This window comes from Bos indicus, chromosome 17, assembly GCF_029378745.1.
Source record: "Bos indicus isolate NIAB-ARS_2022 breed Sahiwal x Tharparkar chromosome 17, NIAB-ARS_B.indTharparkar_mat_pri_1.0, whole genome shotgun sequence".
Lineage (NCBI taxonomy): Eukaryota > Metazoa > Chordata > Mammalia > Artiodactyla > Bovidae > Bos > Bos indicus.
In genome coordinates this window covers 51,959,541-51,975,694 of record NC_091776.1, presented here as the reverse complement: position 1 = coordinate 51,975,694, position 16,154 = coordinate 51,959,541, and the positions used below count along the sequence as shown (strand labels likewise).

The 16,154-nt window shown below is 44.5% G+C and overlaps 1 protein-coding gene across 2 annotated transcripts in view; it reads left to right on the top strand.

The window, feature by feature from the left end:
• Positions 1–16,154, top strand: part of DNAH10 (dynein axonemal heavy chain 10) — a 158,453-nt gene that overhangs the window by 22,290 nt on the left and 120,009 nt on the right. For both annotated transcript variants that reach the window (XM_019978021.2, XM_070769393.1), the window contains exons 8-15: positions 838–1,068; positions 5,044–5,234; positions 6,875–7,073; positions 9,152–9,346; positions 10,091–10,261; positions 12,558–12,734; positions 13,839–13,964; positions 15,498–15,670. In XM_019978021.2, coding sequence (XP_019833580.2) covers positions 838–1,068; positions 5,044–5,234; positions 6,875–7,073; positions 9,152–9,346; positions 10,091–10,261; positions 12,558–12,734; positions 13,839–13,964; positions 15,498–15,670 — 1,463 coding nt within the window. The remainder of the gene's footprint in view (positions 1–837; positions 1,069–5,043; positions 5,235–6,874; positions 7,074–9,151; positions 9,347–10,090; positions 10,262–12,557; positions 12,735–13,838; positions 13,965–15,497; positions 15,671–16,154) is intronic.

The window sequence follows — 16,154 nt, the reverse complement described above, 5'->3', positions numbered from 1 at the left end:
GGGATGACAGAGGATGAGATGGCTGGATGGCATCACTGACTCGATGGACGTGAGTCTGGGTGAACCCTGGGAGTTGGTGATGGACAGGGAGGCCTGGCATGCTGTAATTCATGGGGTCGCAAAGAGCTGGACATGACTGAGCGACTGAACTGAACTGAATCCAGTTCATGCTTGCCATCCTGAGAAAGAGCCAAGAATCTTGGAATCTGTGTGATCTAGCCTCTTTTCTTACTGTTTTGTGACCTTCTTAAAAATATTAAAGTAAACATACCTGAGATGTCATTCTTGAGCTTTCTAAGGTTAGTGTGCTACCAGATGTCTCCTGATATTGATAAAGATAATACAGATATATCAGTCAGGATGTTTGAGCTGAAAAAAAAAAAAAAACAAACCAGGAAATCTAACTAAGCTGGCTTAAGCAAGAAAGAGGATTTATTGGCTCATTGAAAGGCCAGAGGGCAATGCTGGTTTCAGATACAGTTGGATCAGGACTCTGGCAATCTAGCTGGGTTCCTCTGTAAATTTCTTGGTTCCAATCTCCTCTCTGAGTGGGCTTCCTCCTCAGACTGGTCTCCTTCATGGTGACAACTTGTAGCGGTTTCTGACTCCACATTCCCACACCACTTTGTCCAGAGAAAGATGGAGTGTCTAGCGTTCCCAACTGGAGTCCTGAGATTCCCTCTGATTGGACCATCCTAGGTCAGGTGTCTGCCCCTCAAGTTCTTGCATGGGTTAGCTCCTAAATATAGAGTCTTTGGGAAGAGAGGCGTGGATGCTGGAGGAGCAACCAGTGTCCATTCCCCACTAATGATGATGATGTTTGTGTGCTCATCACAGGGTAATGGTCCTCTGGCTGAGATTGAATTCTGGCGGGAAAGAAATGCCACCCTAAGTGCTCTGCATGAACAAACAAAGCTTCCAATAGTCAGAAAAGTCTTGGATGTGATGAAGGAGTCAGATTCATTGCTTGTGGCCAACTTGCAGCCCGTCTTAACTGAATTGTTCAAGTTCCACATGGAGGCCTCAGACAACGTGAGGTTTCTTTCCACAGTGGAACGTCATTTCAAGGTAGGCTGGGTGCACTGCACTTTGGAAAGTCAGCCACATGGATTTAACTTCTGTTTGTTTATTCAGCATTTAAAAAATTGCAGTAAAATATATATAACATATTTATTATTGAAACCACTTGTAAGAGTAAGTTTGGTAACATTCAATACATACCCAGTGCTGGGTACCCATCGTCACCTCCTATATGCAAATCTTTTTCACTGTCCTCAACGTGAACTCAACATCCCTTAAACCACAACTCTGATTTCCCCCTAGCCCCTGGTAACCTCTATTCTAATTTCCAACTCTATGAATTTGCCTGTTTTAGGAATTTCATAGAAATGGAACCATACCCTATTTGTCCTTCTGTGTATGGTTTATTTCACTCAACATAATATTTTCTTTCCTTTTCTTTTTTTGTATTTGACTACACTGGGTCTTAGTTGCAGCATGTGGGATCTAGTTTCTTGATCAGGGATTGAACCCTGGTCCCCTGCATTGGAAGCTCGGAGTCTTGGCCACTGGACCACCAGTGAAGTCCCAACATAATGTTTTCACGATTCATCCATGCTATAGTATATGTCCGAATCTCGTTCCTTTTTAAGGCTCAGTAATTTTGCACTGTATACACCACATTTTGCTCATCCATTCTTCTGTTGATGGACTTTTGGGTTGTTTCCCACCTTTTGGCTATTGTGAAGAATGCTGCTATGAATCTGGGTGCACAGATATTTGTTTGAGTCTCTGCTTTCAATTCGTTTGAGTATATACCCAGGAGTAGAATTATTGGGTCGTATGATAATTCTGTGTTTTCAAAAAAACATTTCTTTATTTACAGCTGTGTCGGGTCTTAGTTGCAGCACACGGGGGTGGGGAGGGTCTTCATTGTGGCTTGTTGGCTCCTTAGTTGGGGTGCAGAGGCTAAGTTGCCCCAGGGCCTGTGGGATCTTACTTCTCTGACCAGGAATGGAGCCCATGTCCCCTGCATTGAAAGGCAGACTCTTAACCACTGGACCACTAGGGAAGTCCCAATATTTCTATATTTAACTGTCCGTGAACATTTTATATTTTACTCTTTTCCACAGTGAGCGCACCATTTTATTACATTCCCACCACAAGTGTAATTTCCTCTTTCACAGTTCCTCTCCCCTCTGATTTATCATGCACACAGTACAGTATTCCAAGGCCAGGAGTCATTATTACTGTTCTAGTAATGAGGCCAGTAAGAGTCCTGTTTGTGTGGTTGGGGGGTGCTCTATGTGTGGTGAAGTACTGTGAATGTGTTGACCCCAGTCCTGAATATCCCGCAGCTGCATATACAACCTCACTGAGCCTGTTTCCTCCTCTGGAAAACTGAGCTCATGAGAGAACCTACCTCAAACGGTGGCTGGAAGGTTCAAGTTAACTTATGCATGCAGAGCACACAGCATGTCAGGAGCAGCATCAGGGGTCAACAGCATCAGCGCATAAGAGCAGCACAAGTGGCCCCTGGATAAGGATCTAGGTGGTCCCCTGAAAGCGATAAAACAGCGGGTCAAATCCGAGGGCTCGAGGTCCACGTGGAATCTGCCTCTAAATTGATGTTGGTGATAACGTTTCCTTGCTGGAACTTTATTTATCATCTCTGCAGAGTAAGTGGCTTGCGAAGACCAGTGAAAGGCCAGCTTCTAGCACTCATGTAATTGCTTTTGTGGTTTTTTGCCATCCCTTTGTGAATCGGAAACTTACTTTTCTTTAAGTTAACTTTAGATTTATTCATATATTTTTGTGTGGGTAATATAGACTCGTCTTAAACAATCAAGCCTGTGCAGGCATTGGTTTGATATAACGACAGTTATTTCTAATGTACACTAAAGTAAGTATATATTTTCTCTTTCTTAAGTTTTAATCAACTATTTAGAAAACTGGAAATGAAGTTAATAGAAGAAATCAAGATCAGATGGTAGCAAAACATTTCATGCATTAACAATCTTGAAAGTTCCTTAAAATAAGTATATATTTTTTCTTTAAAATAAGTATATTTTTTAAAAGTTCTGTTGTCAAAAATCATCTTACTTCTTGCCAAAGGACACATACCCTGGAAAATACTGGCACTGGATAAAATTACCTCGGAGAAGGCAATGGCACCCCACTCCAGTACTCTTGCCTGGAAAATCCCATGGGCGGAGGAGCCTGGTAGGCTGCAGTCCAGGGGGTCGCTAAGAGTCGGACACGACTGAGCGACTTCGCTTTTACTTTTCACTTTCATTCATTGGAGAAGGAAATGGCAACCCACTCCAGTACTCTTGCCTGGAAAATCCCATGGATGGAGGAGCCTGGTAGGCTGCAGTCCATGGGGTCGCTAAGAGTCGGACACGACTGAGCGACTTCACTTTCACTTTTCACTTTCATTCATTGGAGAAGGAAATGGCAACCCACTCCAGTGTTCTTGCCTGGAGAATTCCAGGGACGGGGGAGCCTGGTGGGCTGCCGTCTATGGGGTCGCACAGAGTCGGACACGACTGAAGCGACTTAGCAGCAGCAGCAGCAGCAGCAGCAGCAGTGCCAACTTTGACTCACTCAGTGGCACTCTTGCCACTAAATATAGAATAACTACATATGTATACACACATCCATACTCCATATATATATCTGCAAATTGCTTTATTTATTTTAATTGTAAATCTTTCCACGTCAGTGCATACTGCATCAGCGCGTAACAGCAGCACAAGTGGCCCAGAGTCACTACCTATTTCAAACTTCGTTTGTTTGTTAAACACTTTCTTCCATGATAAGAACTGTTTTTTTTTTAATTAAGAAGAATGTCCTACACTATTGGTGGGAATGTAAGCTGGTGCAGCCACCGTGGAAAATACTATTCCCTGGGTCAGAAGGGAGTGGCAACCCAATCCAGTATTCTTGCCCCCCCCCCCAAAAAAAGGGGGGCTCAAAGAAATATGGGCTTCCCTGGTGGCTCAGAGGTTAAAGAGTCTGCCTCCAATGTGGAAGACCCAGGTTCGATCCCTGGGTTGGGAAGATCTCCTGGAGAAGGAAATGGTAACCCATTCCGGTATTCTTGCCTGGAGAATCCCATGGATGGAGAAGCCTGGTAGGCTACAGTCCATGGGGTTGCAAAGAGCTGGACGTGACTGAGCGACTTCACTTTCACTTTTCACTCAGAAAACCAAAAATAGAATTACCGTATGATCCAGCTATCTCACTCCTGGGCTATTGTATAGCCAGACAAGAGTCTAATTCAAAAAGATACATGCACCCCTATGTTCCTAGCAGCACTGTGTACAGTAGCCAAGACAGGGAAGCAACCTAAATGTCCATCAACAGATGAATGGATAAAGAAGTGTTACATGTATACAATGAAATATTACTCAGCCAGAAAAAGGACGAAATAATGCCATTTGTAACAACACGGATGCAACCAGAGATTATTACACTAAGTGAAGTAAGTCAAAAAGACAAAGACAAATACCGCATTATATCGCTTATATGTGGAATCCAAAATATGATACAAATGAACCTATCTATGGAACAGAAACAAGAATCAGGGACATAGAGAATAGACGGTGGTTGCCAAGAGGGAGGTGGGTGGGAGAAGGCAGGAGTGGAGGTTGGGGCTAGCAGATGCAAACTGCTAAGTACAATATAGATTGGAGAAACAACAAGGTCCTACCGTATTGTACAGGGAATAATATTCAATATCCTGTGGTAAGCCATCATGGAAAAGAATATGGAAAATAATGTAAAAAAATTTTTTAAACTTGAGAGAAGAGACCTGCAACAGGAGCATATTTTTTCCCCCCAAAAGTAATAAAATCCAGAAATACATTTAATAATTGGGTTGGCCAAAAAGTTCATTTGAGTATTTCCATACCATTTTAAAATATCTTTTAAATTAAAAAAAGGGAAACTTCCTGCACACTGCTTGTTCTCTTACACCGGTCGCCCTGAGACTGAGCCAGCCTGCCTTGCTCTTTCGTTTGCACCCGCCTCTCCCGTTAGAACATCACGCACGGATCTAGCTTTCACGTTGTCTTGGAAACAATCCCCTCCATGATGAGTGCCCTGAGGATGGTGTGGATTATCTCCCGCCACTACAACAAAGACGAGAGGATGATTCCGCTCATGGAGCGCATTGCCTGGGAGATCGCGGAGAGAGTCTGCAAGGTGGTAAATCTGCGGACGTTGTTCAAGTAAGACCGGGCGGCGCTCTGTGTCTCTTAAGCCCTTAAACCGCTTTGTGTGTGCTAAGGGTCCTGCCCCACTCTTTGCGACCCCACGGGTAGAGCCCGCCAGGCTCCTCTGTCCATGGGATTCTCCAGGCGAGAATGCTGGAGTGGGCTGCCGTGCCCTCCTCCAGGGGATCTTCCCAACCCAGGGATCAAACCCCGTCTCTTTATGTCTCCAGGATTGGCAGGAGGGTTCTTTGCCACTAGCAGCACCCGGAAGTCCTGAACAGCTTTATCAAAACATAATTCATACTCTGTACAAATCACCCATTTAAAACATACAATTGAATGCTTTTGGTACAAACTTGGTGAAAAAGTTCGTTCAGGGTTTTCCAGCAGATGTAATGGAAAAACCCCAATGACCTTTTTGGCCAGCCCAATAGATTCAGAGTTGTGCATCCATAGTCATCAGTGATTTTAGAAAGTTTCCTTCATCCCAGAAAGAAACCCCGGGCCCTTTAGCTGCCTCTCCCCCTCGCCCCTCCCCTCCTAACCCTGGCAACCACTGATCTACTTTCTGTGGACTTGCCTCTTCTGAACATTCATGCAGATGGAGTCAGACAACTTGTGGTCTTTTATGACTGGCTCCTCCCACTCAGCATCGTGTTTTCACGGCTCCTCCATGGTGTAGCCTGTATCACTGCTTCATTCCTTTTTATGGCCAAATAATACTCTACTTGTATAGATTAATCAAGACCATCTTCTTTAATTAGGGGCTTCCCTAGTGGCTCAGACAGTAAAGAATCTGCCTGCAATGCAGGAGACCCAGGTTTAATCCCTGAGTCGGGAAGATCCCCTGGAGGAGGAAATGGCAACCCACTCCAGTATTCTTTCCTGGAGAATTCTATGGACAGAGAAGCATGGTGGATACAGTCCATGGGGTCGCAAATTATCCTTGGAGAGACTGAGGCACATGGTCTTAGGGAACTTCACTCCAGGACCTTGGATCCCCTCAGGTGGAATAGCTTCTGAGGATCAAATCTGGAAGGGGACACCGATCTTTTTTTTTTTTTTTAACTCCCTTTCTCTCTTTTATTTTGGCTGAGCTGCATGCAGGATCTTAGTTCCCTGACCAGGGATTGAACCCGTGCCCCCTGCAGAAGTGCAGAGTCCTAACCAGCCAGACGGTCAGAGAATTCGCTCTCTCTTTTTTTTTACTTTCTTAAAAAATAATCTATATAAGTGAAATAGGTACCAAAATCTCACTATTATCATTTTGCCTCCAGTATTACGGCCCCTCCCCCCTCCCCCCGTGGACCCAAGGCCACCAGGTTCCCTTCAAGCTCAAACGGAAAACTTATTGGGTAAACCAAAGCTTTGCCCATTGAGGGGCAGCTGTGGTGAAGGTCAACCTGGGCCATGGCTTGGAATCCTGCCCACACTGCTGCAAATCGCTTTGCTGCAAATTTCTTGGCGGAACAGTCTCTTGCCTGGGAAGCTTTTTGTGATGAGGCTATGTCATCGGAGAGGCTCAGCTCCTTGCTTAGGATTGTCCCCTTAGAACCTGTCCCTCCCCACCAGGGAGCAGCGTGGCTCCAACTTCCCGCCTCCCCGCAGCTCTGCCCTCCTTCGCATCGCATCACAGCTGTCTCTTTGCTTCCCAGAGAAAACCGAGCGAGCGCACAGCACAAGACCTTGGAGGCCAGGAACACCCTCAACATGTGGAAAAAGGCCTATTTCGACACCCGGGCCAAGATTGAGGCTTCGGGGAGAGAAGCTCGGTGGGAGTTTGATCGGAAACGGCTGTTCGAGAGAACGGATTACATGGCCACCATCTGCCAGGACCTCTATGACATCCTGCAGGTAGGGAGGCTGGGTCTTCAATGCACGCAAAAGCGGTCAGATCTGGGATTTGCTCCATGGAAGGCAGTTTGGCTTTTTGACGATGTGGATCTCTCCTTGTCAGTTGGGAGCCGGGAGGTCAGGAGGGCCTGGCCAGGAGAGATGCCTGCAGAGCAGACAGAATGTTCCAGAATGTCCCAAAGCACACCTGACCTTTGCAGCTTTCCTTTCAGTTTTGTGACATTCCCCCACCCGTCTCCCCACTTTTTTTTTTTTTTAAATGCCCAAGTGCTCAGCTTGCAGGATCTTATTTTCCCAACCAGAGATTGAACCTGGGCCCTCGGCAGTGAAATTACAGAATCTTAACCACTGGACTGCCAGTGGTTTTCCTTGGTTTTCTTGTTTTAAACATTTGTTTTAGAAAATTGAAATGTAGTTGATGTACATTATATAGGTTACAGTTGTACAGTAGGATTCACAGTATTAAATTTATGATTATTATGAAATATTGGAAGCCAGCTCTGCTTCAGAGGGAGAAGGTGGCCTCTCTGAGCTGTCACTGTCCTTGTTTACTCATCGCAGCTGAAACATGATGACTCGTACTGGCCCTGAGTCTCCTGAACTCCTGCGCATCATGGCTCTCCTAGGAGTCTCTGCTCACGGGGCCTCACATGCTGCCTGTCGATGGGGTGTTGTGGACAGCCCACACCCAGCTTTTGCCTATCTCCTCTGCTCACACACATGCATGATGGCCTCCCCCTCAGACTTCATTTACAAAACACAAGCTCAGAGATAAAGTGGTCGAGAATTTCAGGATGGTGATAGCAGAGCCTTCAATCCAGCCCAGAGCCCTCTGGAGGCTGGGGCCCTGTGCGCCTGCCTGAGTCCCACACCTATGAAGCCTGCTCTGTATGTACATCATCTCTGCCTCACGGAGCTCACAGTCTAGTGGAAGAGAAAGAAGGTGGACATGCTAATCACACGGAAGGACTCCTCTGGTGGTCCAGTGGTTAAGGCTTTGTGTTCCAATGCATGGGGTGCGGGTTCCATCCCTGGTTGGGGAACTAAGATCCCACGTGGTTCTCGGGCGAAAGAAACCAAAAACATAAAACAGAAGCAGTAATGTAACAAATTCAATAAAGACTTTAAAAATGGTCCACCTCAAAAAATTCTTATGAGAGGAAAAAAATTACTCAGTTCCATAGCTATAGCTGAGATGAGTGCTAAGAAAGGGGAAGAGAGGGGGCTCTGGAAGTGTGTGTAGGGGCCTGAAAGTGAAAGTGTTAGTCACACAGTCGTGTCCAACTCTTTTCGACCCCACGGACTGTAGCCCACCAGGCTCCTCTGTCCATGGAATTCTCCAGGCAAGAATACTGGAGTGGGTCGCTGTGCCCTTCTCCAGGGGATCTTTCCAACCCAGGGACTGAACTCAGGTCTCTCGCATTGCAGGCAGATTCTTTACTGTTTGAGTTACCCATGTAGGGGCGTACCCTGTTCTAAAGGGTCAGACAAGATGAAGGCATATTTAATGATGAGTAGTAGGTACCTGTGCCTTCCCAGGTGGCAGAAGTGATAAAAAAAAACCTGCCTGTCCATGCAGGAGATGTAAGAGATGTGGGTTTGATCCCTGGGTTGGGAAGATCCCCTGGAGAATGGAATGGCAACCCACTCCAGTATCCTTGCCTGGAGAATCCCATGGACAGAGGAGCCTGGTGGGCTACAGTCCACGGGATCACAGAGAGTCAGACGTGACTGAAATGACTTAACACACACACACACACAGTAGGCATCTAGACGTTTTACACTGTGTGTGCAAAGGCCCTGAGACAGAAAGGAACATGGATCTGAAAGAGGCCTGGAGTGACTATGAGGCAACAGGGGATGAGCAGGATGGGAAGAGATAGAAAGAGGGGGTAGGGTCCTGAGTCTGAAAACTTTGACAACTGTGTCAGGGCATCTGGGACTCTTTGTGCAGTGGGTAACCCAAGGGCTTAGACTGAGAGGAAGTTACCTGTGTGACACAATCCATTTATTAGTAACATTAGGAGCATCATGAGAAAACCAAATGGTCATCTCCCTCGTTTTGTTTGATTGGACAGGTCGTGGAGGAATTCTACAACATATTTGGTCCGGAGCTGAAAGCGGTGACTGGGGATCCCAAGCGCATCGATGATGTCCTGTGCAGGGTGGACGGCCTGGTCACCCCCATGGAAAACCTGACCTTTGACCCCTTCAGCATCAAGTGCTCCCAGTACTGGAAATATGTGATGGACGACTTCAAGATCGAAGTCCTGGCAAGTCACACATCCTTCAATTTGACCTTGAAAGTGGATACCGTGATTCTGTTGGGTTATTTAGTTATGTTTAGAGTTTTTTTCCCCAAATCATAAAAAGGGATCCCTGATTTTTTGGTGAAAAATGATAACAGTGCAGAAGAGCATAAGGTGAAAATGAACATTTCTCAATGTCCTCTGTCCCCACTCCTACTCCCTGGGCGGAATGGGTTTATCTGAACTATCTCTGCTGTTGTGTCCTCTCCCATTTCTTTGTCTATATGAGTTAATATTTTAAAAATTTCCTTTTCCATCATTTTGACTAGTGGAAGGGAGAGAGCATAAAACCGATGCAGCAGCTGGTCTGCTATTTTTATTTGGACCCCAGCCTCCACTAAGGGAAGTCCTGGTGGCTCAGATAGTAAAGAATCTGCCTGCAATGCAGGAGGCCCAGGTTCAATCCCTGGGTCGGGAAGATCCTCAGGAGAAGGGAATGGCAACCCACTCCAGGATTCTTGTCTGAAGAATTCCATGGACAGAGGAGCCTGGTTGGTTACAGTCCCTGGGGTTGCAAGGAGTTGTACCTACCTGTACTGTAGCTAACACTATAGCTTCCACTAAAGTACAATGGAAATCCTTCTCAAGGTACTGATTTGGTTTGTTTTGCTTCTTTCTTGACATTTTGCTTTTTGTGGGATAAGTACAGGGGCCTAAGGGTTTTTTGTTTTTGTTTTTTTTTTGGCTTTTTTTGTTTGTTTTTGGCAGGTTATTGAGAAAGAAGCAAAAAATTTTATTGATGAATCTTTTAAGACACTTCGATCAGCTGAAGCAGCATTTGATATGCTTTTAAAATTTAAACATATTCGTTCACGGGAGGCCATTAATCGACAAATGATGATGAAATTTAATGATATCCTTGCACAGTATTGCAAAGAGGTAACTGAAAAAAATCTGTGGCTGTTGTAGCAGTGAAAATACACTTGGCAAAGTGTAAGCAATTGGACCACACTGTTGTCTTTCTCATCTAAATTCAGAGAAACTCTGGAATTTCCCCAAAATAACATGTCGTATAACCAAAACAGGTAACCAAAAGGAAGTGGGTTTGTTTATTTAGTGGAGAAATTCAGTAGGAACTTATGAAGTACAGTATTATATGTCATCAATCTTATATGCCATTACATTGTGATGGGCCCTGAGTGAATAGTCATAGTAACAATCATAGTAACAAGAGTGTCGTAGTGTAAAGGTCACGTGTATGTTCATATACACACTCCTGTTGTAAGGATACTCATTATACATTGGACCCACCTAGATAATCCAGGATCATCTCTTTATTTTAAGGTCAGCTAATTGGCGACCTTAACTCCATCTGCTACCTAATTCCTCCTTATCATATAATATATTCACAAATTCTGGAGATCAAGACCATTATTGGGGCAGAACTTATTTTGCCTCTGACAAAATTATTCATGTGAGAGTGTGACATACATATTTTATTTATTTTTAATTTATTATTTTTATTGGAGTATAATTGCTTTACAATATTCTGTTAGTTTCTGCTGTACAGCAATGTGAATCACTTACAGGTATACATATTAATATATCCCTTCCCTCTTGATCCTTCCTACTCTTCTCCCATCCCACCCCTCCCAGTCATCACAGAGCACCAGACTGAGCTACCTATGCTGTCCAGTAGCTTCCCACTAGCTGTCTATTTTATACATGGTAGAGGTCAGTGCTACTCTCCCAATTCATCCCCCGCTCCCCTCTCCTTGCTGTGTTCACATGACCATGCTCTACATCTGCATCTCTATTCCTGCCCTGCAAATAGATTCATCTGTACCCTTTTTCTAGATTCCATATACATGCATTAATATATGATATTTGTTTTCCTCTTTCTAACTTCAAGTATGAGAGACTCTAGGTCCATCCACATGACTACAAATGACCCAATTTCATTCCTTTTCATGGCTGAGTAATATTCCATTGTACATATGTACTACAACTTCATTATGCATTCATCCATTGATGGATATTTAGGTTGCTTCCATGTCCTGGCTATTGTAAACAGCACTGCAATGAATGTTGGGGTACATGTGTCTTTTTGAATTATGGTTGCAAAATTTTATTTTAAAGTGCAAGCCCAGGCCATATGATTCAGCAGTTCCATTTTGTGCATAAACACAAATAATTGAAAGCAGAGTCTCGAAGAGATATTTGAACATTGATGTTCATGGCAGCACTATTCACAACCACCAAAACCTGGAAATAACCCAAGGGTCCATTGATAGACCAGTGGATAAACAAAGTGTGGTATATCTGTACAATGGAATATCATTCAGCTTTAAAAAGGAAGGAGATTCTGCCATGTGCTTTTATACAACATGAATGAACCTTGAGGGCTTTAAAATAAGCCAGTTATAAAAAGACAAATACTCTATGAGTCTATTTACATGAGGTACTTGGAGTAGTCAAAGTCAAAAGACAGAGTGGAACGGCGTTCCTAGGAGCTGAGGGAGAGGTAAATGGGGAGTTACTGTGTTTCATGGGTACCCAGAGTTTCAGCTTTTCAAGATGAAAGAAGTTCTGGAGATGGATGGTGATGATGGGTGCACAGCATTTTGTTGTTGTTCAGTTGCTAAGTTGTATCAGCATGAATGTACTTAATTCCACTGAAATGCACACTGAAAAATGGTTAAGATGGTGACTTCTGTCATGCATATTGTACCACATTTAGAGAAATATTACATGATAAACAGTTATAAAACCTCAGTGGCATGTACACACACACACACACATACATACCATGCAGGAGGCCTGGCCACCTGTCATGTCTAGAACAGATTTCAGAATTTCCATGATGAATTCCTTGGCGATCTGTGGTTAAGATTCTGTGCTTTCACTGCCAAGGGCCTGGGTTCGATTCCTGGCTGGGGAACTAACATCTCACAAGCCACATGGCAAGGCCAAAAAATGGTCCACCGAATGATTGTCCACAGTCTGGAAGTACAAGGCAGTCTGGATCATTGCATATGTTAAACCAAACCAAAGATTCCTGCAGAGTATAAGAAAAAGTAGTAGAGACTAAGTAATAAAAGCCCTATTCTGTACCTTTAAGTATTTCTTGACATTCCATGTTCATTTCTTTAAAGATACAAATCTCAAGTTCAATCTTGTCTTGGCTCGCATGCTGATACTGCTCACTTATGGAATATGTCTGATTGCTTTGCAGATTGACATAGTTAACAAAATCTTTGTCCAGAACCTCGACAACCCCCCGTTGTATAAGAACCATCCCCCGGTGGCAGGTGCAATCTACTGGGAACGGTCCCTGTTCTTCCGGATTAAGCACACCATCCTCAGATTTCAAGAAGTAGAGGAGATCCTGGACAGTGATGGAGGAAGAGAAGTATGTTATGTCTGCTGCAACAGGCCTGTTTTGAGTTTTACGTTTTAAAAAATCATTCATTCATTTAGGCTGCTCTGAGTCTTGAGTGAGTGCTGCGCCTGGGCTTTCTCTAGTTGTGGCGAGCGGGGGCTCCTCTCTATTTGTAGTGCATGGATTTATTGCGGTGGTGCCTCTTGTTGTGGAACACGGGCTGCAGGGCACGCAGGCTGCGGCATTCAGGCTCAGTAGTTGTGGCACACGGGCTTAGTTGCCCCCAAGGCATGTGAGATCTTAGTTCCCTGTCCAGGGATCAAACCCATGTGCCCTGCATTGGAAGGTGGATTCTTAACCACTGGACCACCAGGGAAGTCCTGGATTTCACGGTTTAATTGTAGATGGGTAGCCTTGAGCGTGCCCAGGTGGCTCCTTCAATCTAGGTGACCCCTGAACATGAGCTGGCTATACAGAGTTGCCTGCATGAAAAGCAGCTCAACTTCAAATCCATGCCTGCAACTTAGTCTTTCCTGTGGTCCCTGGGGACCACATCTCCATATGTATGACATAATATATCTATGACAGCTTCCAGGTGACAATCACATGACTTCCTCCTGATCTTGATCTTCAGCCTCTCCAGAGGGTGACCACGCTCTTTTTGATAATACTGTCCCTCCTCTTCATGCATTTTTGTCTGTTACATCATAAGGGCTAGGAAACCTTTTCTTTAACTGTCCAGAGAATAAATATTTTAGGCATTTGTGGGTCAAATGGCCCCTGTTGCAACTATTCAACTCTGCCTTTCTAGAAAGAAAGTGGTAGATAACATGTAAATGAACAGACGTGTTCCAATAAAACTTCATTTATGGATGCTGAAATTTGAATTTCATATGGTCTTCACAAGTCATGAATAACTGTCATTCTTTTTGAGCTCCCAGCCATGGGCTGAGGTTTGTGAGTCCTCCTAATCAGCCTAGAGTTTAAGCCGTACCGTGGCAGGCAAACCATCCAAATTTGTGCAAATCTGCCTGCTTCCTCTTGCATGAAGTGTTAAGTGATTTTTTTTTTCAGGAGAGAGAAAAAATTGTTATTTTCAAGGACAAAGTGATATTTGCCTGACTTCTCTGATAGGTCAAACAAAAATATTTGGAACTGGGTAGGATGATGAAAGACTATGAAGATAGAAAGTATGAGCAGTGGAGAGAGACGACGGAACAGATCCTGCCAACTCTCATGAAGAAGAGTCTGCTTACTAAGGTGCATCTTTTCAGATCTGAAACAGTGTTCTTGCCTGGAGAATCCCGTGGACAGAGAAGCCTGGTGGGCTACAGTCCATGGGGTTGCAAAGAGTTAGACGCGACTGAGCACTGACATGCATGCGTGCACACACACATACACACACACGTCCCAGACTGTGGGGGCTGTGTAAGATGATGGTAACTCCCATTTCCTTGAGGTCTGAGGTGTTGACTCTCACGAAGTTGAGAGGTATTTCCAAAATCAAAGGCAAAGAAGGGCAGAGGTGGCAGAGGTTGACCAGGGAGAAGAAAAGAGGCAGGAAGGGAAAACCTGGAGGTAGCAAAATGTCATGGTCAGGGAACAGGTGGGGATCAGGCAACCCTTCTGACTCCTTGGCTTAATTCTGGGCTTCAGGGACCCAGTTTGTAAAATGGCCTGGATCAGATGACCACGAACATGCAAAGTATTAGTTGAACCGTGTACGAAACAGGTTCAAACCGCTGATGGTTGATTATTTTTAACTTACAGGAAACTAACTCACTTTGATAGCAACCAGGGTTCTTGGCCTTCCCCAATCAATAGAAATTGACTAGAGGCCAGATAAGCAATTCAAAGCAAGGCTTTAGTGGGGGCCCCTGCTGCAGCAATGGAGAGTCAGAAGTAACCCGTTCCCTTGCTCACTCACTCCCCGAGCATCGGGTGCTGAGCTTGCTCATTATTTGGGGTGAGGGTAGGGGTGTGTCCAGGGGGTCTGGCCAGAGGGGTGGCTTAAGTAATTTGCCCATCCCTTTGGTGGTGTTGAGTTCAGGGAGCTTTTGCTCCCGACACCCTGTTTTTGCTATGGCTCTTCAGAAGTGGCAATAAGGATTTTTCAGTCTTTTTGTATCTTTTGTCTAGAATTTGCTCCAACTGCAGGTGTATGCAGTTATTTTTAGTCCCATATAATTTCTTTGTATTTTGTTCCTGGAGGAGAAGTGTGTCCAGGTGCAAGCATTGCAGCAAAGGGTCCCAGGTCCCAGCCTGTCTCAGTTTCACGGGATTCATCCTCATCTGGCACAGGGCCCAGCATATACCAAGTGCTCAACAAATTAAATGTTAACAGTGAGGAAGGAAAGACCTGGGCCTGGCAGTTTCAGATCTATGGTCTCCTAAGTTCCAAAGCAGGTACTAAAATGAGTGAAGAAGCCAGGTAGAGCTTATCAGGAACTGGATGGCTTGTGTCCTATTCAAAAGGGACAGCCGCTCCCCAGCTTCAGTCTATTCTTGCCATTTATCATCAGCTTTTCCTATTTTTTGAGGGACGCCAGATTTTTGGATTTTTGTCATGCAATTGCCCAATTTTCAAACGTGAGTGCTAAATCAAATTCTTTAAAAACTCTGTTTACCCGAGTATGTCTTCTAGCTTAGTTCTGGTCAGCTCCCTGCTCTGTCAGGGCAGCAAAACCCCTCCACTGATTTTTTTCAAATTCACATTTATAACTTGGGTTGCATTGATCTGATTGCTTTGTGGACAGCCCTTCTCACTCTTATGAAACATTGTCTCCCCCACAGACTTCTGCTGCTGGTGATGATGCCACAAACCCTGACAGAGTGGCTGCTTTCTCAATCAACTTTTCACCTGCTCTCAGGGAGATTATTAATGAAACAAAGTACTTGGAACAGCTAGGTTTCCCTGTCCCCGAATTAGCAAGGAACATTGCTCTCCAGGAGGACAAATTTCTTAGGTAAACGGATTCTTCTTTTAAATCAGCGGTCAACACTTCTTATCTTGGGACCCCTTTACACTCTTCTAAATTATTGAGAACCACCCCCCTGCCCATACCAGGGCTTTCATTTTTGTGGATTTTATAACTATCAATGTTCACCGCATTAGAAATGAAAACTAAGAAATGTTTAAAATTTGTATTAATACATTTGTCTGAAATAGTAAAGATAAACATTTCATGTTAACTTAAATAGCACTTTTATTTTTTAATTAATTTTCATTGGAGTATAGTTGATTTGGGGGCTTCCCTGGTGGCTCAGATGGTAAAGAATCTGCCTGCAATGCAGAAGACCTGGGTTTGATCCCTGGGTTGGGAAAACCCCCTGGAGAAGGGAATGGCAAACCCACTCCAGTATTCCTGCTGGAGAATTCCACGAACAGAAGAGCCTGGTGGGCTATAGTACATGATGTCGCCAAGAGTCAGACATGACTGAGGAACTTTC